Genomic DNA, 24316 nt, shown 5'->3' with positions numbered 1-24316 from the left:
AGAGACTATATGTTGAATAATAACATTCAAAGGAAAATCAAGGAGTATTCAACTAAAGGTGCTTTTCCAAGTACAACTTGGAATTAGCGGCAGTAATGACTAAAGAACATATTTTGTAAATGCTATAATTTATTTGTTATCAGCTTTGACGAGAGACATATAAAAAACAATCACAATAATGAATGTGATCATTATAATTCAATCACCCCATGTTGCCTGTATACTGTCTTCATATAAATATTGGATGCAATCATGTCATGGAGAATATGGCTTGGATATTAATATAATTCCCCTTTTAAATGATAAGCTAGTACTTTTTCTAGCCGGAGGGCTTTAAAAAGAAGATAGATTCTTACTTGTGCAGCATTGTATTTGAAACTGCGGGGAAAGTTTCATGACTAACCACAGCTTATTAATTGGATTGTGATTTTTGTTTTTCTTGTTAAACAAATGGTAGGCACGCCAGAGGCTGAGACGAACCCAGCAAGAGGTTGATCAACGTTGCCAACAAACAATCTTGAGAATGTGTGTTTATTCTTGGTAGTCTAAATCAAAATATTTATATTATTTAAACCTTTTAAAGATAAAATAATTCATGTGCGTTTAATAAATGTTAGAAATTTTAAAATCGTAAATAAGAAAACAAAAGGTAACATATTTCAACTAGCAGAGAAAATGTTTTTGCTATTTTCCCAGTTGTGTGTAATCTGTCTATAGGAACGTAAGTGTGTCTCCTCCTGCCTTTCAATTCTGTTTTTAATTTAAATAAGATTGAAATTTTGGGATGTGTGTCATGCCTAGGTAATTTAGGTTTTAAATTTAGATTGTAGGACTTTGCTTCTGGCCACAATGTAGCAACAGGAACTGAATCTTCATTCTTACCTGATATACCATAACAACCAGATGAAATATATGAGACAATGATTTTTAATTTATTGACATCAGGCAATGACAAACAGTGATCTCTGAGAAATGAGAAGCAATAAAATGCTATTCAACCATAAATAGAGAGAAATCTTGTCATTTGCAGCAACATGAAAGAACCTGGAGGTCATTCATTATGTTATGTGAAATAAGCCAGGCACAGAGAGACAAATAATGCACATTCTCACTCATAAGTGGGAGCTAAGAAAGTTGATCTCATTGAAGTAGAGAGTAGAGTGATAATTACCAGAGGCTGAGAAAGGGAGGGGAATAAAAAAAGGTAGGTTAATGGGTACAAAAACATACAGCTAGATAGAAGGAATAAGTTCTAGTTTTTGCTACCACAATAAGGTGGCTATAGTTAACAATAATATATTATATATTTCGAAATAGCTAAAAGAGAAGATTTGAAATTTTTCCAATACAAAGAAATCATAAATGTTTGAGGGAATGGATATTCTAAACACCCTGGTTTGGTCACTACACATTGTATTGTGTAATATCACTTGTATCCCATAAATATGTACAGTTATTATATATCAATAAACAATTTTGTATTATATTTAAAAAAGAAAAGAAAAGAAAAACACGTGAAGTGAACCCTACCTTTGCTTCAGCTTACTGCTTGTGGAGAGAATGCAAGCCACAGTGGGAACTGATATTTGTCTTTGAATTGAGGATATAGAGCAGGGAGCCCAGGGAGGCCCATGTAGGTAGAATTTTCGGGGTAGAATACCAAAGAGGAGAGAACAACATACAGAGAGAACTAAGGGTTCATACAAGGCTGGGGATAGTTCTCCTTCCCGTGAGTCCGAGAAAAGCCTCATAATTCATGGGGCATTAGGTAGAGTACTCTGAAGGATTTTGCCTTAGTAGTGAGGCAATATTAGCAATAGACTAAAAACTGCTATGATCTTACCTAAAAAAGTTTAAAAGCAAGGCCTGAAAGGATCATAGTATTTCCAAGTAACTTATCTCAGAAAAAACGTTCGATGATATTTATTTATAGAATTAAAAAATAGGCCGGCTGCGGTGGCTCACGCTTGTAATCCCAGCACTTTGGGAGGCCGAGGCAGGTGGATCACCTGAGGTCAGGAGTTCAAGACCAGCCTGATCAACATGGAGAAACCCCGTCTCTACTAAAAATACAAAATTAGCCGGGGTGGTGGCACATGCCTGTAATCCCAGCTACTCGGGAGGCTGAGGCAGGAGAATCGCTTGAACCCGGGAGACGGAGGTTGCGGTGAGCCGAGATCACGCCATTGCACTCCAGCTTGGACAAAAAGAGCAAAACTCTGTCTCAAAAAAAAAAAAAAAAAAAATATATATATATATATATATATATATATATATATATATATGTATATATACTCAGTGCTCAACAAGGGAAAATTCACAGGTTAACATACAATCAAAATTGCCAGACATGCAAAGAAGCATGAAATTAAGATTGCTACTTAAAAGGAAAATCAGTTGGTCGTAATTGACACAGATGATAGAGTTAGTAGGCAAGCATATTAAAACAGTTATTAAAGCTGTATTTCACACGTTCAAGAAATAAGAGTAAAAGTTAAACATGTTAAATGCAGACATTGAAGATATAATAAAAGTCCCAAATGAACCTTGAGAAAAGAAAATGACAATATTAAAATAAAAAAACTACACTGGCCTAGACACCGCAGAAGAAAAAGTTTATGTACTTGAAGATACAGCGATAGACATTTTCCACAATGAAACAGTGATGCTCTCAGAGAAAGAAAAAAGACTAATACTAATAAATAGAAACTTAGCATGCTATGAGACTACTTCACATGGCCTAATATACATAAATTTTGAGACTCTGAAAAAGAGGGTCAAATGGGGATAGAAAAAATATTCGAATAAATTGTTAATTAAAAAATCCCCAATTTTGATGCGTACTGTAAACCCACAGAGCCAAAAAGAATTCCAAGAACAACAAATGTGAAGAACACTATACTAAGTCATATCATAATCAAATTGCTTAAAACCACCAATAAAGAGAAAATCTTTAAAGTAGCGAGAAGAAAAAAAAAAAACTTTACCTACAAAAGAACAAAGATAAGGATGAAAGTGGATATCTTGTCAAAAACAATGAAAGCCAGTGGAGATTGGGACACTATCTTTAAAGTACTGAAAGGAAAAAACTAAAATGTCAACCTAGTTTTCTATACCCTATGAAAATGTATTTCAAAAACAAAAATGAAACAAAGCCTCTTTCAGAAATACAAAACCTTAAAGGAATTCACCGACAACAGTTCTGCACCACAAAAAATGTTAAAAAAAAAAGTCCTCTAGTCAGATGGAAAATGATACCAGATAGAAATCTGTATCCTATATAAAGGAATGAAGAGTACTAGAAACTGCAATTACATGGGTAAGTATAAAATATGTTTTCTTTGTTATGTAAGTATCTTCATGGTAATTGACAGTTCAAAATTAAAAAAAAAACAACATATGAAGAGATTTATAGAAATAGATGTATAATGTTGGTTTTTGTGTTTCTGAGCGTTCTGAATTCCAGTGCGTAGAGCCAGCTGTTTCCCTCTTTATACCCAGGGCCCTCCTACCTCAGCGTGGTCACTGTGGTCACACATACCAAGGATTTTAGAAACATGTATAATTTAAAGAGTGAGCAATAGGTTATTAGAACGGGTATTGCGAACCCCAAATTATATTTCTCTATTTTACATGGGGAGCTCTTTTTTCTTTTTTTTAGACGGAGGCTTGCTCTGTAGCCCAGGCTGGAGTGCAGTGGCCGGATCTCGGCTCACTTCAAGCTCTGCCTCCCGGGTACACGCCATTCTCCTGCCTCAGCCTCCTGAGTAGCTGGGACTACAGGCGCCCGCCACCTCGCCCAGCTAGTTTTTTTTTTTTTTTTTGTATTTTTTAGTAGAGACGGGGTTTCACCATGTTAGCCAGGATGGTCTCGATCTCCTGACCTCGTGATCCACCCGTCTCGGCCTCCCAAAGTGCTGGGATTACAGGCTTGAGCCACCGCACCCGGCCCTACATGGGGAACTCTTATAGGAATAACTTCACCTTTTGTTATTAAAGGGAATTAAGCTACATAATAAAAGATTTAAAGGGAGTTAAGGTTCTGAATATCAGTCAAGAAGGTTGTGAGCCATGCTGAAAGAGCAGAGAGAACATGTGAAGGTAAAATGATCTAAGTTCCCTCTCTTGTTGAAAAGGCTGGAACAGAACCTGAGAATAGTTTTAAAAGAAGGGAATGGTGGAAAGTCAGAGAAAGCTCTCTTTGTTGTTTGGTGCTGAAGAGACTACCAGGTAAAGGCGATAGTGGGAGACTATTTCCGAGACAAGAGTTTGACACAGATCTATGCAAGGTAGAGACAGGGACTGGTGTCGGTAGGAAGGAAAAGCCTGTGCAAAATCTGAAAGTGGATGATGCATTAGAGGGAAGGTAGCCAGTCCCATGCTAAGAATGAAGACTAGATAAGTGAATAGGAGGACAGTGTGTATCTCTAGGTGTCTAACTTGATGGGGTGGCGCAATGAGGAGTCACAGAAATAAGAAATGGACGATAAGGCATATGGGAGATGCTGAGGTTGGTGGGCCACAGGTTATTGACAGTATCAAAAAGCTAGACAGCAAAATTGAAATTCAGTGCATTGGACATAATAGAGTCCACATAGATAACTGCCTGTACCAGAGTGTGATGAAATCCATGTCTGAGGAAGGGTCTTTTAACATAGAGCTTTCCTAGCAGGGCTCAAGGGAAGACTAAGGTTCTATGGGTTGAGTGTCAAGGCCCACTGCTTCAGAGGAAGAAGAAAGGGTACTGAGTGGACAAAACTCTGGTCTTCTAGTCCTCATTGCAATCAGACTGCTCTGCCTTCTGATGTTCATTTATTGGATTTCTGTGGAAGGCTTCAAATTGAATGATGGGTCTCTCTTCTAAAAGTTTGGCAACTGCGGTCCACCAGCTAGATATAAATATGATAGATAATTGAGACCTGGCTTCCAGGTCCTGAGGCCCAAGATTGCACCCAGCACTTTGTCTGCTTGCCATAGAAAGTTTAGTTAACCTAGCAGATCTGCCAGCTTCCTAAAACAGCCACACAGGGTTAAAGGAGTGTCTGGGTGCTGGTGCCAGTAAGATTAGAGCCTTAGAGGTGACCTAAGATAGCAGATGTGAGATTGAAAACTCACAATATATAATTGTATGTGTGGGTGGTTTTTATATACACATATAACAAACCACAAATATACAAGCATGGACACAAGTATACACATACACACGCATACATACATACATACATCCATGGATATAGACTGTATTTAGGAAAACACAGGAAATTTTTCTCTGGTGGATTTTTCTGGATGGGTACTTTCTCGCTTTAAATTATTCCTTGGATTTATCAAGTTTTGTGTGAGTTTGGTTGCTAATGTGTTTGCCAGAGAGAGGATGACTGCAGATGATCTCTATTGATGCAGCACAACCTAATTTCCAGTCTGAATGTAATGCTTTGTCTTTTTCGTTTGTTTTTCTTCAACACGTGTTCAATAAATGTTTGCTGGAAGAATAAGTGAATAAGTCAAAGTACCAGAGGATCACATTGGCTGGTTCAAAATGTGAAGCCTGACTTATGCCTGGATTTTCTGCCTCCATGGAAAAAACCTACAGTGCCACAACTGCTCATGTAGCTTCAGAATTCCCAAGGGAAAGTAGCACTGAGTGTGTCATCATGGATGTCTCATCTCCAGGCCTAAACACTGTCTTGGCTGTGGGGATGCTGTCAACATCATCATACATGATGCTTCCTGCTTTGCACCCCACATATTCCTGTTAGTTTAACAAGGAAGCATGTACCATCTCCACGGGTTTTCCATCTACACTGCACATGTCTGCACCTTGGGCCAATCTGCACATGTCTGCACCTATGCCAGACAGTATCTGGTGTCAACGTAGGCCCGCAGTCATAGCCACAAGACACCTACCCTCTAGAGTGCCAATGGCTCAGATTCCAACGGAGGTAATCTGAGCAGGGGACATCATTTGGACTATTTTCCAGACAAGTCTACCCTCAGCCCTTTATCTGCAGTCCCAGGGCATTCCCACTCCAACTGCCCCTGTTGGAAGCTGTAGCATCCCTTCCACTGCTCCTCAGTGTTTCTGCTTGTTATCTTGTTGGTCATCAGTCACCGACCCCACTCACTCACAAAGCCCCAGCCTTCATGGAGGAGGTCCACTATGGAGGGGAAAACATACCAGACTCTGGCAGGCATTGCAACAACTCCAGGCCTGGGACGCTGGCAAGGGTGTCATGGACTACTAGAGTAGTCAGGAGAGGTAACTCACCTAGAATAATGCTGGGTAGCCAGCCATGCTCTTCCTGACAGGACATAAGTTGACTCTAAGGCAGGGTGGTGTGTCTGGCACGCCACTGGTCCACTCTGTCAGTAGACCTGCCTACCCAGACCACACTGAAGCTTCCAGCTTGGAACAAGGACTCAGAGATTCCCTGAGCCTATTCACATAAGTTGTCCTGTACCACCATGCTCCCCACCCAGATTTCCCACCTTCTCTTCTAGGCACTGCTTCACTCTACACTGAACTCCGGATTTAGAGCTCTGAGTGTCGGCCGGCCTTGGACTCTCTGGAACCGTTTTGCATGTGGTCTTGCTCATGGACTCTGGCAATTGCTCTGCCTTAGATCCTTCCAAGGCCCCTCACTAGCTGAGGAGTGTCCTGTCTGGTCTTCTTCCCTGGCTCTGCTCTTGAACATTCTGACCAAACCCTTGCTTCTCAAAGCAAAGGGAGAATGGTTGACACTTCAGAATTTTAAACCATACCCGGAAGAATTCGGTTGCTCTGGATGTCCCTGCATAAATCTCGCTTTGTATGGGTGAGGAATTAAGTTATGTTTTCTGCTTAACCTAATGAGAAAATATCTACTAAAATCATAGTGAGATAATACTTGTTCACCCATAATTTTACTCCAAATTTAAAATATTAATAATAAAAAATGGTTCTGAGCAGGTAGGTATTCACGTACATTGGTTTTATGAGAAAATGAATGTTGCAGCATTTTTGGAATAAAATGTCAGCAGCATTTATAAAAATTAAAATCATTCATACCTCTCCCACTTAAATCCAATTTTCCATGTTAAAATGTCTTTCTTATGAGAACAAAAACACATTTGACCAAGAATTCATGTTTTAAAAATGTTGATTTAAGTCCTGTCAATCATACAGAAAAATCTAGAAACAACTCACTTGTCCATTAGGAGGAAAAATTTTGAATTAATTATGACTCATACATTCTCACATTCTTTAGAATACTAGGGAGTAGGTACAAAAGTGAGGTAGATTTATATGTGCTGCTATGGAAAGATTCTGCATCCACTTTATTAAGTGGCAAAGGCAAATGTCAGGTGAATGTATACTTCATTACCCATGCATATTTTAAAAAATTGCTTCTACTCAGAAGCAGCTTCTGGGCTCCTCGAATCTCCATCTGGTTCAGCCGGCCTGCCTCCACTCAAGGTGAACCAGAGTCTCTTACGGTGGAGGTGGACCCCAACATCCAGGCTGTGGGCACCCAGGAGAAACGGCAGATCAAGACGCTCAACTAGTTTGTCTCCTTCATTGACAAGGTGCGGTTCCTGGAGCAGCAGAACAAGATGCTGGAGACCAAGTGGAGCCTCCTGCCATAGCAGAAGGCAGCTTGGAACAACATCATGTTTGACGGCTACATCAATAACCTTTGGAAACATCTGGAAACTCTGGGCCATGAAAAAGCCGAAGCTAGAAGCAGATCTTGGATACATTCAGGGACTGGTGGGAAACTTCAGGAATAAATACAAGGATGAGATCAATAAGTATACAGTTATAATGAATTTATCCTCAACAAGAAGGATGTGGATGAAGCTTACATGAACAAAGTAGAGCTGAAGTCTCAGCTGAAAGAACCGACCGACGAGATCAACTTCCTCAGACAGCTGTATGAAGAAAAGATCCTGAGGTGCAGTCCCAGTTTCTGGACACATCTGTGATTCCTACCTATGGGCAACAGCCGCTCCCCGGATGTGGATGGCATCACTGCCAAGTGTGCCCAGTGTGAGGAGATTGCCAGCCGTAACCCAGCTGAGGCTGAGAACGTGTACCAGAACAAGTGTGAGGGGCTGCAGATGCCGCCTGGGAAGCACAGAGCTGACCTGTGTTGTACGAAGATGGATATCTCTGAAATGAACTGGAACGTCAGCCAGCTCTAGGCTGAGACTGAGGGCCTCAAAGGCAAGATGGCTTACCTGAGGCCGTCATGGCAGATGCCAAGCACTGTGGGGAGCTGGCTGTTAAGGACACCAATGCCCATTAGGGACGTCAGTGCAAAGCTAGTGGAGCTGGAGGCAGCCTCGCAGGGGGCCAACCAGGACATGGCCCAGCAGCTGCACGAGTACCAGGAGCTGATGAAATTCAAACTGGCCCTGGACATTGAGATTGCTACCTACAGGAAGCTGCTGGAGTGGAGGACGAGGAGAGCTGGATGGAGTCTGGGATGAGTAACATGAGTATCCATAGTAAGAACACCAGTGGCTACTCAGATGGGCTGAGCTTGGCCTATGGGAGCCTCACAAGCTCTACAGCCTGGGCTCTGGCAGGGGTTCTGACGTCTTTAGCCTCAGGAGCTCCTCCAGGGCCATGGTTGTGAAGATTTTTGAGACCCGTGATGGGAAGCTAGCGTCAGGGTCCCCTGATGTTCTGCCCAATTGACTAGCCACACAAGTCCCTCCTAGCCTACCCGCTCCTGTGGTTGCCTCAGAACCTGTGGGAGAGGCCACTGTGCAGGGGAGCATAGGGAGCAGGAGAACCATCTGATGCTCAGCCCTAGCCCTCAGCCCACCATTGTGGAGAGTTTACTGCCTGGGGCACCTGATATTGCTCATGCCTCCTAACTAAAAACCAATTCAATTGTGTTTTTCCAAAATAAAGCCTCAGCTAAGTCTACCAAAAAAACTCACAGTATAATTTTCTACTATATTAATCTATGAAAAAAACCTAGATTCAGCTTTAAAATAATACACATCAAATTGTTAATTGTGGTTATCCCCAAAAAGGTGCCTGAATTTTGGAGGAACTTTTTAAAGGCAAGAATTTTGATTGATCTGTATTTTAAAATTTTTTTGCAATAAGTATACTTGCACAGTTACTATTATAATGAAAATATTTAAATAAGCCTAGGAGTTCCTCAAGACTTATTCAAATACTTACGTAAACAAGTATAAATATAATATAAGTATAAATAAATTTAAATATAATACTTTTATATTTAAATAACATTTATTATATGAACATATGTATAAAAATAAAAGTTGTGCATTTATCAGTTAAGTAACTGCTAGCTGATGCAACAGATACAGCCTGACACTTGAATGGCTTAACACAACAAAAGTTTCCTTTTTGTGTGCATAAATTCTGATGTAGGTTGCCAGGGACTTCCTCTGTCACGCCACCCAGGGATCCAGGCTGCTTCCCTGTTGAGGCTCCACCATCTGAACTCAGGGCCACCATGTTTGCTGCTCAATGGGAGAGGAAGCATGGAAATGGCACACTGGTTCTTGCTGTCACATAATAGGTACTCAATAAAAAGCAACTATCATAACTTGTTATTACAACACTCTTCATTTCTTGGGGGAGTTTCTGGGAAAACTAAATTCATCTTGAAATTCACCACGTTTCTTAAGGGCTTTCAAATACAGGATCACATCCAGTTTTCAAAGAATCCTAGAAATCTTTGCAGGGAGTTCTGCACTGATCTTTGGAATAACTTCCATAATTTTAGAAGACCAAGAATTTTTTCCTTCTATTTGATGATCAAAATTTTAACTTATGAGCCTCTGCTACCCTCCACAGGACCGAACACTTTGGAACACCTGTACAGGCACCACTAAGTGAACTACAAAACAGGATTTTCCCGTGGAGGCAGAAACACAGGCAAGAGCAAGTAGAATGATGATGAACCTTTATTTTCTTTTTCATCAGAAGCTAGCATCCCTAGTCTATCAGGGAATTATTGTTCACCTCCTAGGAGAAATCTAGGATTTTAGGAATTCAGCCTTTTGGAGACGTTTGCTTATCAACTAATTTATACGGTCTTTCTTTGCCTACTGCTTATAAGGGAGGCTTTGGTTTTTCCACCATCAAAGTATTACCATTCATCTGTCAATGCGTTCAGTGGCCTGCTTCAAATAACACACTGTATTAAATTCCTATCGGAAATATCAGGATGATTAAAAGATCTCTTTCTCTAACTTTAGGATTATATCCCAAGTAACAGCATATTATGTGCAAATCAAACTCTACTCACCCATCCATTTGCAAGACAATTTGAGTATGTGTCGAAGAGGCCCAGGGGGAATGACCAGGCATCAAAACATCCTCCAAAGTGGGCTTTTAACATTAGAAAGGGCTGTTGCTATCAGTGGGGTTCCAGAATGAGGGATGGAATAGTTCAGGGACCATCTGCAGAGAGAAGGAATGCTCTGTGTCAGGGGAAGGGCAGGTGATTTGGGGTTGTTCCACCTGGAGCAGGGCACAGCCCTCAGAGGGGGAGGCAGTGATGATCTGGTAAGCAGTCCAGGTTCCAGGTTCGGACAGGAGGGCACATGGGTCAACACCAGAGGAAGGGTACTATAATGCAGGGAAGTGCTGCGACCGGACAAAAATGTGAGCGCCTAGGCAGAATGAGCTCTCAAGGACCACAGGGTTCAGACAGGAGGACCCTAGGTTCATAAAGCCCACAGACTGTTCCCAGATTGTGTTTCTCATTCCATCTTCCTTCTTTAGGCCTGCTTTTTAGTACCTTAGCCATAAGGTTCTTTTTGTTTCCTGAAAGACATTATGGATTAATGAGAACAGGTAAGAACCAAGAGGCAGAAGGCCTGCCTCAGGCTACGATGAGGGGGGCAGTGCGGGCCTAGATGAATTCAGGACAGAGGTCAAGTCCCAGTCCTGTCACTTACTAGTTATATGATCTGGGGAAATTATCAAGCACTGTGAGCCTCAGTTTCTTCATATGTAAGGTCTTGTAGAAGCCCTGTCTTGTAGAAGTGTTGGAATGTATGTAATGTGAGTAAAGCACCTGGCACAGTCACTTGCATGTATTGGATCTTTCATGAATGGCAGTTGTTTCCAATATGATTTTAACCCCAAACCCTCCACATGTACCATATTCTCTGGGAGTATGTGTTGGGAAGGTGGGGGAAAGAGAGATAGCAAGGATATTTCAGAGAATATGCAGCACACTAGGACATAACACGCCAAATGGGTCAGAAATGCTACTTTATAAATAAAACTCAGTAAATGTTTCCTATTGATAGTGTCAGGCCTCTGAGCCCAAGTCAAGCCATCGCATCCCCTGTGACCTGCACATATACACCCAGATGGCCTGAAGTAACTGAAGAATCACAAAAGAAGCGCAAATGCCCTGCCCCGCCTTAACTGATGACATCCCACCACAAAAGAAGTGAAAATGGCCGGTCCTTGCCTTAAGCGATGACATTATCTTGTGAAATTCCTTTTCCTGGCTCATCCCGGCTCAAAAAGCTCCCCCACTGAGCACTCTGTGACCCCCACTCCTGCCCGCCAGAGAACAACCCCCCTTTGACTGTAATTTTCCTTTACCTACCCAAATCCTATAAAACGGCCCCACCCTGATCTCCCTTCGCTGACTCTCTTTTCGGACTCAGCCCGCCTGCACCCAGGTGATTAAAAAGCTTTATTGCTCACACAAAGCCTGTTTGGTGACAGATAGACACATTATTTGATTTGGATGTAGTTAAGTTTTCACCAGCTGGATGCAACTCAAGGATCCTAGAAGTTTTGAGTCAAGGAGTAACTCTTTCCAACCCTCCCAACTTCTCTTCCATGCAAATAGTTATTTTCATTCATTTCACTCCCACTCAAAATCTAGCCCTTGCTTAGAACTGCCCAAATTACAGTCAAGATCATTTAATTAAATGCCTTTCTAATACAGTGGGCCCTGGCTGTCCCACACCAGGGAAATGCATGCCAGTCTAGAGGCTTCTGGGCAGCACTTTAAGGGGGTATCACCCTATTTCTCAGGAAATCCTTGCAGATGATGTGTATGAACACTTAGTTCATGCACTCTGTTCGGCTACACTGGGACAAGCCCAGGCCACATTCCATACCTTGCCCCAGGTGGAGATTCCTCTCTGCCTTGTCCGCTATCCAAAGGGAACTGCTAGGAGCAGTTTTCCATTCCACGCCTTTGTTTCACTTATAAAACACATTGAGTGCCTGGCCCCTGCCACCATCCAGCTTAACTTAAAATGAACTCCCACAGAAGGAGTTGCACATTTCCAAAGCTCCAGACTTCCTTGGCTCAAGCATTTATTCTTGACCTTTTAACCTGGAGTCCCACTTCCTCACTCCTTCTTTGTACTTGCTCTTTAGGTCTTAAAGGACATCTCGCCAACTTCCTCGCTCAACCCGAAATCCCCACTACTAACACAGTGCCTTACAAAAAGCAGATGCTCAATTAATGTTTGGGGAATAAATGAGCCAGTGAACTGGGGCTCGTATTTAATAAGATCTAATTTCTCATACATTCTTGAATAAGCCAAATAATTCAGGTATAAATCTTTAACACAAAACCACAGACTAAAAGGCGTACATAAATCCTATAATTAACCATCTTCTATGTTTTTCCTGTATTTATTGATCTCATTAATTTTATTGGTAGGCTCTTACACATTTCTGAGAAAATTCCTATTCCAACACCATGTTATCTTATTCCAGATCACAAAATAAGATGCAAGCTTCCCCCCTTTGGTTTATATAGTAGAAAAACTTTTATTCTTAAACCTGATAAACAGTAATACATGTGTGATCAATGTCATTCATGAATCTACATTGTGAAGCTAATAAGCCTTTTAAGAGAAACGTTTGAAAAATACCAAAAAGCAAAAACAAACAAACAAATGAAAAGATAAAAATCTACAATCAGCCCTTTACTACTTAAAACCTCGACTTCCCTTTTCAAACATAGAGTGAAGAATCTGCCTGAGACTTCACTCAGGGCAAGAGAAGCTGTGGACTTGGCCCAGGGATGTGCGCTGGCCATGACAGTGGTACCACCCATGGTGGCAATTATAGCCTGAACTTTCTCTTCCTCATCTCTTAAAAGCTTTCTCATACAGGAGTGGAAAGGAACTGGCATCATTCCCACGGACTCTGGAGAAAAACTCCAGGACTTTTATCTTGGTGGTTTCAGCATGAGCTCTTGGGCTCCACCGGCATTTATATCTTGGAGGATCACTGTTGGGTACCTGACAGCACTCCAGGTATTTTTCCTGCACCAAATCTCTGGTGCTGAGCTTCCTGGGCTCCCCATAGATGAAATCCTTCCACCCAGCATACAGCCCAATAATATTCAGCACTTCCCAGATCTTCTCTTCAGAGGCACAGTTGGCCTCCATGAAGATCACACCAAAGATAAGAATCAGGAGGCTGGTCTTGGGCATTCCCTGGTCATCGCTCAGCCTCCCGTCGTAGGTGAGGTCTAGTGATTTGAGGAGCACATAGGACTGGCTGATGGGGTCCACTTCCTTCATGTCAATGCCAAAGACAATCTCCATGCATTCATGGGCTTGCATAAAGATCAGAGGGAAGTGATCCTTGTGCTCTTTGATGACGCTCTTCAGCATTTCTGCTTCTGTGACGGGCTGTTTTGTTGTATACTTGACACTCAGGAATTTCACCAACTCATCCACCTTCTTCTCCAGCATGCTACCAAGCAAGGACTCGGGCTCTGGCAGGGCCTGGGAGGCACCTGGATCCTTCTTTTCCTGGCTTCTGGAACTCCCATCAGATTGATTCCAAGGAGTGGCTTTGATAGTAGTGCAGGAGAAGCAGACTTTCTGAGAACTCTGGGGAGTACCAGGTGTTCGAGAAGCAGACACCTTCTCCAAGGTGCCCTGGATCAGAGTAGAGGAAGAGGAGGAGGCTGTGTGATTCACCTTCTCAGCTTCAGGAGCCTGCACACCCACAAGGCCCTGTGCGTCTTTGGGGACCTGAAGCCCTTGCTCAAGCTTGCAGTTCTGACTCTTTTGGCTGTGAAGCATCATGACTTGTTTCGGGGGCAGCCTGCAGGAGTATGGGCAGGAGATGGCTGATGAAGTCAACTGGACAGGGGGAGAGGAAGAGTGTGAAAAACTTAACCTTGTCATTCTGATAAATACTGTCTTAACAGGTCCTCCTTTAGTACTCTAGGGCCCCACAGGTCTCCCGTCCTGCACTTCATCAGGACTCCTGGCATTGACTGGATCTCCTCTTCTCTGTGAGCTGAGGACACATGCCTCATATCAAGGCCTTCACTTCCAGTTCCTGGATCTGGAGGAGTTCAGGGGGCCCCTTCAGGGCTGATAGGTAGGGTGGGGCCAGACTCTGAGGTCTTCACAGCTTTGGAGTGGATCTCCCACTGCTCCTAGGTCCTACCATGGCTAACACCAGGGCAGGAAGGGCTGGGCCCATCTGTTTTTGTCAAGTCCCTTCCATCCTCAAATTGACTCCTGGAAGGGCCTGAAAATTCCTCCCTCTGCTGAACTGAGTCCAGCTGATGGGAGTGAGGGCACAGCACATCTGGACACCATGCTCCAGGGCCTCCCAGGGGAGGAAGAGTGTAGGGCAGGTGCCTCAGCTGTCTGAAGGTGGAAGGGGGTCCCCTCCATCCTCATTCAGGATCCTCACTTGGACTCTTGGTAGAACCTAGTTCTCCTTCTTGGGCTGACTAGATGTAGCTTCCTCTACTGATGTGAAGGCTGCCCCCTTAGACTAAGGCCTTCACTTCCCTGAGACCAATGAGACAAAAGTGAAGAAGTACCACATACAGCCGCCCCTGCCCAGGGACTCCTAGGGCTGATAGCAGGGGCTGGACTTAATATGTCCTTGGGTGGTTGACACACTCAGTTATCCTTCAGAGTCCCCACCTCCATGCCCAGCAGGGCCTGGGACTCTTCCCCCTGGTGACCTGAATTTGGCCATCCCAGACAAAGGCCTTCTCCTCTGTGAGACTCTCAGGTCAGTGGAAAATGAGGGGAGACTTACAGACAGACCTGCCTAGGGGCTACCAGGGCTGACAATAGGTGTGGGGCAGGTTTTTTTTTTTTTTTTTTTTTTTTTTTTTGAGACGGAGTCTCGCTCTGTCGCCCAGGCTGGAGTGCAGTGGCGCGATCTCGGCTCACTGCAAGCTCCGCCTCCCGGGTTCACGCCATTCTCCTGCCTCAGCCTCCCGAGTAGCTGGGACTACAGGTGCCCGCTGCCTCGCCCGGCTAATTTTTTGCATTTTTAGTAGAGACGGGGTTTCACCGTGTTAGCCAGGATGGTCTCGATCTCCTGACCTCATGATCCGCCCGCCTCGGCCTCCCAAAGTGCTGGGATTACAGGCGTGAGCCACCGCGCCCGGCCGTGGGGCAGGTTTTGATGGAAACTTCCTTTGTCTGGAGTAAGATTTGCCCTCAATTCTCCCAAAGGGACTCATATTTACTCATGGCAGGGCTTGCGTTGCTTTCCTTCTGCTGTCCTGAGGATAACTCTCTCAGGCCAGGGCTTCCACAGCCAGACAGGCCAGACAAGCAAGTGAGGGAAGTGGAAGGTTGGAGGGAGGTGCCTATGCCTAACAGCCTTACTCAGGGTATCCCAGGGCTGGCTGCAGGAGCGGGACATGGTTCGAGTCCCTCTACTTACAGTTGGAGATCTCATCAGTCCATTCTCCGAGTTCTCACCTTGAATCCTGGCAGGGCTGGCGCTCCTTCCTCTGTTGACCTGAAGCTGCACCCTGTCTAAGGCCCTTAACTAAGACCACCCAGAAGGAAATGAGTTGGGGCCTCAGCCTAACAGGCCTGAATAAATTCTACCAGGGCTCATAGCTGGGTCGGGTCAGGTATCTGTGCGGCACCCTTTGGGTTCAGAGTTGGGGGTATTTTTACTCCCAACAAGACTTGCAACCCATTCTTTTTTGCTGACTAGAAGATGCTTCCCTTATGCTAAGGTGCGTCTTCCAGATGGGCCAGACAAGGAAATGATGGGGATGAGTGGGGGGCACCTCTGCCTAAGAGCCAAGCCTGAGGCCTTTCAGAGAAGGGGAGGTTTCTGTGGTGCCCTCTCTATCTTGGGTGGGATGCCCTCTCTGCCCTACATAAGGGTCCTTGCCTTTGTGCCTAGCAGGGCCTGCGACTCCTCCCCACGATGAGAAGAGGCTTGGCCCTTCAGACCAAGGCTCTCATCCCCCTAAAACACCCAATCTGTGTATGACGCATGTAAAAGAGGACGCTCAGCCAGAGAGTATTTCCTGGGATTCTCAGGCTGACAGCAAGGATTAGGGTGAATTTTTGTGGAGATACAACTGGGTTCTGAGGTGGAGTCCCCTCAGTCCTCCCCAAAGTCATCCTATTTACTTCCGACAGGATTTACATTGCCTCCCTTCTGCTGAACTGAGGATGCGGCACTCAAGTGAAGGTTCCTATCTCTCCAACAAGGAAGTGCGGAAGATAGGGAAAGGTGTGTCTGCTTGACCGGAGCCTCCCAGGGCTGACAGCAGGAATGAGTTTCTACAAGCTCCGTTTTGTCTGATGGGAGATCCTGTCAGCCCTCCGTAAGAGTCCTCACCTTGATGTCTGGCACTGCCTAGGATGACTCCTTCTGCTGACCTGAGTCTACACCCCTCAATTAAAGCTTCACCTACCTCATACTCCAAAGATGGACGCCCAGATACACCACATCCGGGAACCCTGTCTGCAGCATCCCAGGGCTGACAGAAGGGGCAGGGAGCTGGGTTGCCCTCTCTCTGCAGTAAGACGTCTCCTCTGTCTTTCTTCAGGGCCCTCACCTTAATACCTGGAGAGCCTGGGACTCTTCCCTCTGCCAAGCCAACTTCAGTCCTCTCAGAAGACGCCTTCTTCCTCTGTGTGACTCTAAAGATGAAAGGCCAGACACACCACATCCCAGAACCCTACCTGGAGGCATTCACATCTGGGCGCAAGGTGAAGCTGGAGGAGACCCTTCCAGTGTGGTGAGTGGTTCCCTTACTTCTTCTTCCAGGCCTCACCTTGAAGCCTGAGAGGGTCTGGGACTCTTCTTCCGCTTGCCTAAGTTGAGTCCGTCCCCTCAGAGGAAGCTTCCCCTCCCTCAGACTTCCAAAGCGAAAGTTAAGATACACCACAATGAGGTACCATCTCACACCAGTTACAGTGGCGATCATTGAAAAGTCAGAAAACAACAGATGCTGGAAAGGATGTGGAGAAATAGGAACGCTTTTACACTGTTGGTGGGAGTGTAAACTAGTTCAACCATTGTGGAAGACAATGTGGCGATTCCTCAAGGATCAAGAACTAGAAACACCATTTGACCCAGCCATCCTGTTACTGGGTATATACCCAAAGGATTAGAAATCATGCTGCTGTAAAGACACATGCACACATATGTTTATTGTGGCACTGTTCACAATAGCAAAGACTTGGAACCAACCCAAATGCCCATCAGTGACAGACTGGATAAAGAAAATGTGGCACATAAGCTCCACGGAATACTATGCAGCCGTAAAAAAGGATGAGTTCATGTCCTTTTCAGGCACATGGATGCAGCTGGAAACCATTATTCTGAGCAAACTATCACAAGGACAGAAAACTAAACACCACATGTTCTCACTCATAGGTGGGAATTGAACAATGAGATCACTTAGACACAGGGTGGGTAATATCACACCCCGGGGCCTGTTGTGGGGTGGGAGAGAGGGGGAGGGATAGCATTAGGAGAAATACCTAATGTAAATGACGAGTTAATGGGTGCAGCACACCAACATGGCACATGTATACCTATGGAACAAACCCGCATGTTGTGCACATGTACCCTAGAACTTAAAGTATAACTTAAAAAAGAAGAAGAAGAAGAAAGACATATACTGCATTGGATGGGCGAGGTGGCTCATGCCTGTAATCCTTGCACTTTGGGAGGCTGAGGTCAGGACTTCAAGACCAGCCTGGCCAACATGCTGAAATACTGTCTCTACTAAAAATACAAAAATTAGTCAGGCGTGGTGGCACATGCCTGTAGTCCCAGCTACTCAGGAGGCTAAGGCAGGAGAATCACTTGAACCCAGGAGGCAGAGGTTGCAGTGTGCTGAGATTGCACCAGTGCACACCAGGCTAGGTGACAGAGCTAGACTCCGTCTCAAAAAAAAAAAAAAAAGTTACACTACATCTGGGCACTCTGCCTGAGGTTTCTCTGGTCTGACAACAAGAGCAGGGCAACATAAGTCCCCTTCCACTTGGGATGGAAAAACCCCTTAGACCTAGCTCAGTGGCATCACTTTGATTTTTGGCAATACCCGGGGCTTGTTTTTTTTTTTTTTTGTACACCAGAGACCACACCCCTCATTGATGCCTTTACTTCACTAAGACCACCAAACTGGTGGGGCTTCAGCCTGACATGCCTGTACAAGGGGCCACCAGAGCTGGGCAGCATAGGATTCTGTGGTATTCTCTTTGTGTTCTGGGTTAAGGGTTACTTACCATCAATCCTTTTCAAAGTATACATAGTTTCTCATTACAGGACCTGAACTCCCCGTCTTCACAAGGCCTTTTTCCCAGTCTACCTGAGACATCCCACAGAACTGCAGAGAAAGTGGGTATTGGCGCCTGCCTGTTCCTGACAGCCAGGGACCTCCAAAGGCTAACAACAAATTCGCATTTTGGTGGGGCCCCTTCTGAGGGTGGGAGGTTAACTCAGCCCCCAATAAGGTCCTCACCTTGAAGGGCCTGGAACTCCTACCTTTGCTAACCTGAGTCTTACCCCCTCAGACCAAGACCCTCACTTCCCTGAAACTGCTCCCCTCTCAGGGTGGAAATCAGGTTGAGGGCCATCATGTCCCCAAGGCTTTCCAAGGCTAACAGAAAACGCAGGACGGGCCTGTACCCTAGACTCTTCTCCGGTGTGGATTCTGCTTAGCCTTCCTCAGTATCATCACCTAGACTTCTGACACAGAGTTGGACTCCTCCCTCTGCAGACTGGAGTCCATTTACCTCAAACCAAGGACCTCATGTTCTGAGGTGGGTGTACCTCTTCCCCATCCCACAGCAAACTCCACTCTTCATTCTTGAGGGTCCTTGTTTTAGGTCCTGGCTCCTGGATTAAACGTTCCACGAGAGAAGCCACACCCTTTCAGCTCTGAGCATTTATACACCTGTAACTCTTACAGAGGATGTTCTCAGCTCCCAGGCTAGAAGCTAGAAGGGAGAGCAGCAGCGAACATGAGATGAAGTGATCTGTTACAGAAGAAGCACACCTTTTTCTGGGGTCACTTCACCAGGCAGATTTAGACTTTCAAAGCCTTTTGTTCTAAAATATTTATTTTCTACTTGGAAGAGGCTGACGAGCCTGATTTTGGAAGGCCACGCTCTTTCTTTTTAAGACTTCAAAAACGTACTTTAATCTGCTACACTTTATGACATTTTGTGGCCAACTCATTTTTTACAAAGACTTTATTGTTTTAGAGCAGTTTTAGGTTCACAACAACCTTGAGATGAAGGTATATAGATGTCCCATATACCAAGGGTTCCCAACCCCTGGTGCGCAGACCAGTACCAGTCTGTGGCCTGTTAGGAACAGGGCAGCACAGCAGGAGATGAGCAGCAGGCAAGCATTATTGCCTGAGCTCTGCCTCCTGTCAGATCAGTGGTGGCATTAGATTTTCATAGGAATGTGAACCCTGTTGTGAACTACACATGTGAGGGATCTAGGTTGCATGCTCTTTATGAGAATCTAACTAATTAATGCCTGACAATCTGAGGTGGAACAGTTTCATCCTGAAACCATCCTCTCCACTCCTGTTTGTGGAAAAATTGTCTTCCACGAAACTGGTCCTTGGTGCCGAAAAGTTTGGGGACCACTGCCATATACGCTTTGCCCCTACAAGTGCATAGTCTCTCCTATTATCAACATCCTGTACTACAGTGGGACATTTGATACAGGTGATGAACCTACACTGACACATCATATCATCCAAACCCACAGTATACATTACAGTTCAGTATTCGTGCTGGATATTGTACAGGTTTGAACAAAAGAATAATGACATGTATCCACCATTGTTGTATCATACAGCATGGTTTCACTGTGTCCTGAAAATCCTCTGTATTTCACCTGTTTATCCCTCACTTCTCCCAACCTCTGGCAATCACTGATCTTTATACTGTTTCCATAGTTTTGCCTTTTCCAGAATGTCATAGAGTTAGAATCATACAATAGAAGCCTTTTCAATTTGGCTTCTGCTACTTAGTACTATGCACTTAAGTTCCTTCTATGTTGTTTTCATGGCTTGATAATTCATTTCCTTTTAGCACTGAATAGTATTCTATTGCCTGAATGGGCCACAGTTTTTGAATGACATCTTTGTTACTTCCAAATTTTGGCAACTATGAATAAAGCTGCAGTAAATATTTGTGTGCAGGTTTTTGTGTGGACATAAGTCTTCAACCCTTTTTGGCAAACATCAAGGAGTGCAGTTGCTGGATTGTAGGGTAAGGGTATGTTCAATTTTTCAAAAAACTGCCAAACTTTCCTCCAAATTCCTGTACCCTTTGCTTTTTCCCCAGCAATGAATGAAATTTCCTGTTGCTCCACATCCTTGCCAGCATTTACTGTTGTCAGTTTTCTGAATTTTTGCCATTTTAATAGGTGTGTAGTGCTCTATTTTTGTTGCTTTAATTTGAATTTCCCTGATGATGTATGATGTGGAGCATCTTTTCATATGCTTATTTGCCATCTGTGTAGCTTTTTTGGTGAGGTATCAGTTCAGGTCTTTGACCATTTTAAAATCAGGTCTTTGTTTTTTAATGTTGAGTTTTAAAGAATTCTTTGTATATTTTGGGTAACAGTCCTTTTTCAGATATGTCGGTTGCAAATATTTTCTCCCAGTTTGTGGCTTATCTTTTCATCATCTTGAAAGGTCCTGCTCTTTTGAAGTTAACATTACATTATTCGATGCAATGATTTTTAGTTTTTTAACTCTCATATTTGGAATGAAATGTATTTTACATCTCTACAAAGTGTATGTGTAGAATACACACATACACACACACACACACACACACACAAAAGAATACCTACCCAATGTGTGATTTACTATGATAGTTGCTATTTTATTCATACTCCATTTTTATGCACTGTTAAAACAATAAATTTTTAAAAGAATAGTTCTCCTGCTGTAAAGTGGTTTCAGGTGGTTGTCAATATAGATTCAAGTCATACTGCTTCAGTCAATTCCATCTTTCCTTCTGTCCTGATACCAGCCTATGGCTAATGGCACTTGTGTTTGGAGGGACTGCCTCAGAATTATGCGGTGAAGCAGAGACCAAAGTTTAAAATCCTTCCTGCTACCTTGTCTTTGTTCTTTCCTGCTACTATAACAAAACATCTGAGACTGAGTGATTTTTAAATAATAAAGGTTTATTTCTCACAGTTCTGAAGCCTCAGAAGTCTAAAATCAAGGCACTGCGAGGTTTGTTGTCTAGTGAGGTCCTAGTCTCTGCTTCCAAATGGAGCCTTGTTGCTGCATCTTCCCATAATGGAAAGCAGAAGGGCAAAAAGAGCAAAAAGGGATGAAAGCAGTGTAATCACATTGCAGAAGAGATGGAAGGGCAAAATGGGGCTGAACTCTCTCTCAAGTGCTTTTGTAAAGGCACAGTAAATTAAAAATAAAATCCTAAATCCTCCTCCCCAACAGACTGAATGGACTTCTCTTGGCCAAGGGGACCCCAGAGAAATCTTAGGAACTGAGTTCCTGGGCATGATGGAAACAGGAAGTTGGACATGTCTCATTATATCCCTTCTGTAGTTTATGCACAACCACTGACCAGCATTAATGTTAAAGTGGAGCTCATGCGACTGACAGCACCAACTCTTAGTGGCAATAAGATACCAAATTATAAATAAGACTTAATGGCTGTGCCAGGCAATGGTTAAGTCATGCACCCATTACACTTAAAGAATAATTTATGTTCTAGCTGCCACAAGGTTTTTCTCTTTCTCTACCAGCTGAGCAAGCACTGGCTTCAAGACAAGCAATATTGAAACAATAACAGTTCATCCAGCTCACAGGCACTGACTAACTGACTCCCCTATTCCACCAGCCATAACTAGAGCTCTGATTGGACAAGAGACTGATTTCAATAACATTCTATTCACAATGGAGTTGTTCAGGCTAGTTTGCAGTTGTATATATTTAAATGTGAAGTATTTACCCTAAGGTGAACATGAGTCATATGTAACATGTGTGTTTGTTCAATATACATGTATCAGAACCATCTTCATAAATATTCATAACTACTCCTATAACCTATTGAATATGTATGTTTAGCTAATCCATTCAGCATAAAACTTCTACCCTAACCCCTCCTCCTTCTAAGTGCCTGTCTCTGGTGTTTACCAGTGCCTATGCTTGCCAGTCTGTGGGATGGCCACCTTGCAGGTTCTAATCTTTTATAAGAAATAGAATCTCCTTTTCTAAATGTATAGATCTCGTGATTCTTTTTTTTAGTTGATAGCATTAATAGCATCCAGGAGGGTGGGATCCTCATGGCCTGTTCAACTCCTAAAGTTCCCACCTCTTAACACAATCATATTGGTGATTACGGTTCAACGTATGAATTTTGGAGGGACACATTCAGACCATAGCATATCTATTCTGCCATGTAGTATCTATTGAAGGTTACAGACTTTCCCCAAATTCACAGCCACCTCCCTTTACTCTCATTCCAAACACAAATACCGATTCAACACAATCCTTAGCCACTCCCAAGCATTTCTCATGTTGTTCAGATATTGGTGTTATTTGTGGTGAGCCTCTCAAGATATCAGATTCTAGTCTCTTGAACCTGTAAATGTTGCCTTATTTGAGAAAGGGGTATTTGCAAGTGTGATTAAGGGTCTTGTCATAAGATTATTTGAATTACATGGGTGAGACCTAAATATAATCACTGGCATTCTTGAGAGGGAGGCAGAGGGATATTTGACACACACAGAGGAGAAGACGAAGTGAAGATGGACCAGAGAGATTGGAAGATACTGTCCAGGAAGATTGGAGTGATGGGGTCCGATGCAGCCACCAGAAACTGGAATAGGCAAGGAATGAATTCTCCCTAGGTTCTCCTTGCTGCTTATAGTAAAGTGTGACAGGAGAGAGATAAATTGAGGCAAGAACTATTAAGCAAATTTGAATCAGCCCTTGATTTGGGAAATTCTCAGCTTACCGGGTTTCAAAAATTGCTGAATTATATTTATTGTTAGGAAAGTATGCTCTGCAGAGAAGGCCAATGCTGAAGAAATTATGTATGCAACTCATGAGTACACTCAACCATTAGAAGCCAGGAAGAGAGTTGAGATTTTCCAGGTAATGTCTTGGGAGGATTATCTTTTAAAATGGAGTGAATCCCTGTGACATACATGGGAGGCCCACAAAGTTTTTAAGAAAGATGTATCTTTAGAAATACTTCCAGATAGGACTGAAAGGGACAAAGACTATATGAAATGAAGGAAGGCTATTGAACTTTTAAAATTTTATGGGTGGAAAACAGAGTTTTAGAACTACTCATCAGTACACATGTACTAACTTTCAAGAAAAAAAATGGATAACTCTGGAAGCAAAGACTTTGACCCAGTGATTAAACTCTTGAATCATGAGAGGATTATTCACAGGATTTTAAACGTGATGGAATTTGTCCTGTTGGATTTTTAAAAGATTTGGAAATGTGGTCTCTTTTTTTCCTCCCATCTTCTTTAGAAATGAGAATGTTTATAAATGTTATACTATGCCAGTTCCACCATTGTATTTTGGGAACAGTTAACTTGTTTTTTTGTTACACAGGTTCAGAGATAGAGATGAAAATTATGCCCCAGAATGGATCATGCCTATACCATATTTAGATGATTCAGATTTGGGACTTTTGAGCTAAAGTTATCTAGATGAGATTTTAGACTTGAGTTGATGCTGTAACAGATTGAGACTTTTTCAGATGCTGGGATAGTGTGAATGTATATAGCATGTGGGATGGATGTGAATCTCTGGGTGCTAGATAATAGACTATGGTATTCTAGAAAATGGCTTCTGAAAGCTATAAGGTCCCAATTTTTGAAAATAAAAATGTTACCTCATTTGGAAAAAAGGTCTATGCAAATGTAATTAAATTAAGGATGTTCTGCTGAGGACATTAACTTGGATTATCCAGGTAGACCCAAAATACATCACAAGTGTCCTAATAAATGAGACGCAGAGAAATTTCTCACATACTCAGAGGAAGCATCATGAAGATGGTGGCAGAAATTAGAGTGATGAGG

At 43.3% G+C, this 24316-nt stretch overlaps 1 protein-coding gene across 1 annotated transcript; it reads right to left on the bottom strand.

Moving 5' to 3' along the window:
* Positions 1 to 12761: 12761 nt before the first annotated feature.
* On the bottom strand, positions 12762 to 14052 carry LOC112615058 (putative MAGE domain-containing protein MAGEA13P). Its single transcript, XM_025371714.1, has one exon. It carries the CDS (start codon positions 14050 to 14052, stop codon positions 13102 to 13104), a length of 951 nt encoding a protein of 316 aa, XP_025227499.1. The 3' UTR covers positions 12762 to 13101.
* Positions 14053 to 24316: the final 10264 nt, after the last annotated feature.

The sequence above is a fragment of the Theropithecus gelada genome, chromosome X (assembly GCF_003255815.1).
Source record: "Theropithecus gelada isolate Dixy chromosome X, Tgel_1.0, whole genome shotgun sequence".
NCBI classification, from domain to species: Eukaryota; Metazoa; Chordata; class Mammalia; order Primates; family Cercopithecidae; genus Theropithecus; species Theropithecus gelada.
Note: the sequence above shows the minus strand (reverse complement) of the source record. Positions and strands in the feature narration are given on the sequence as shown.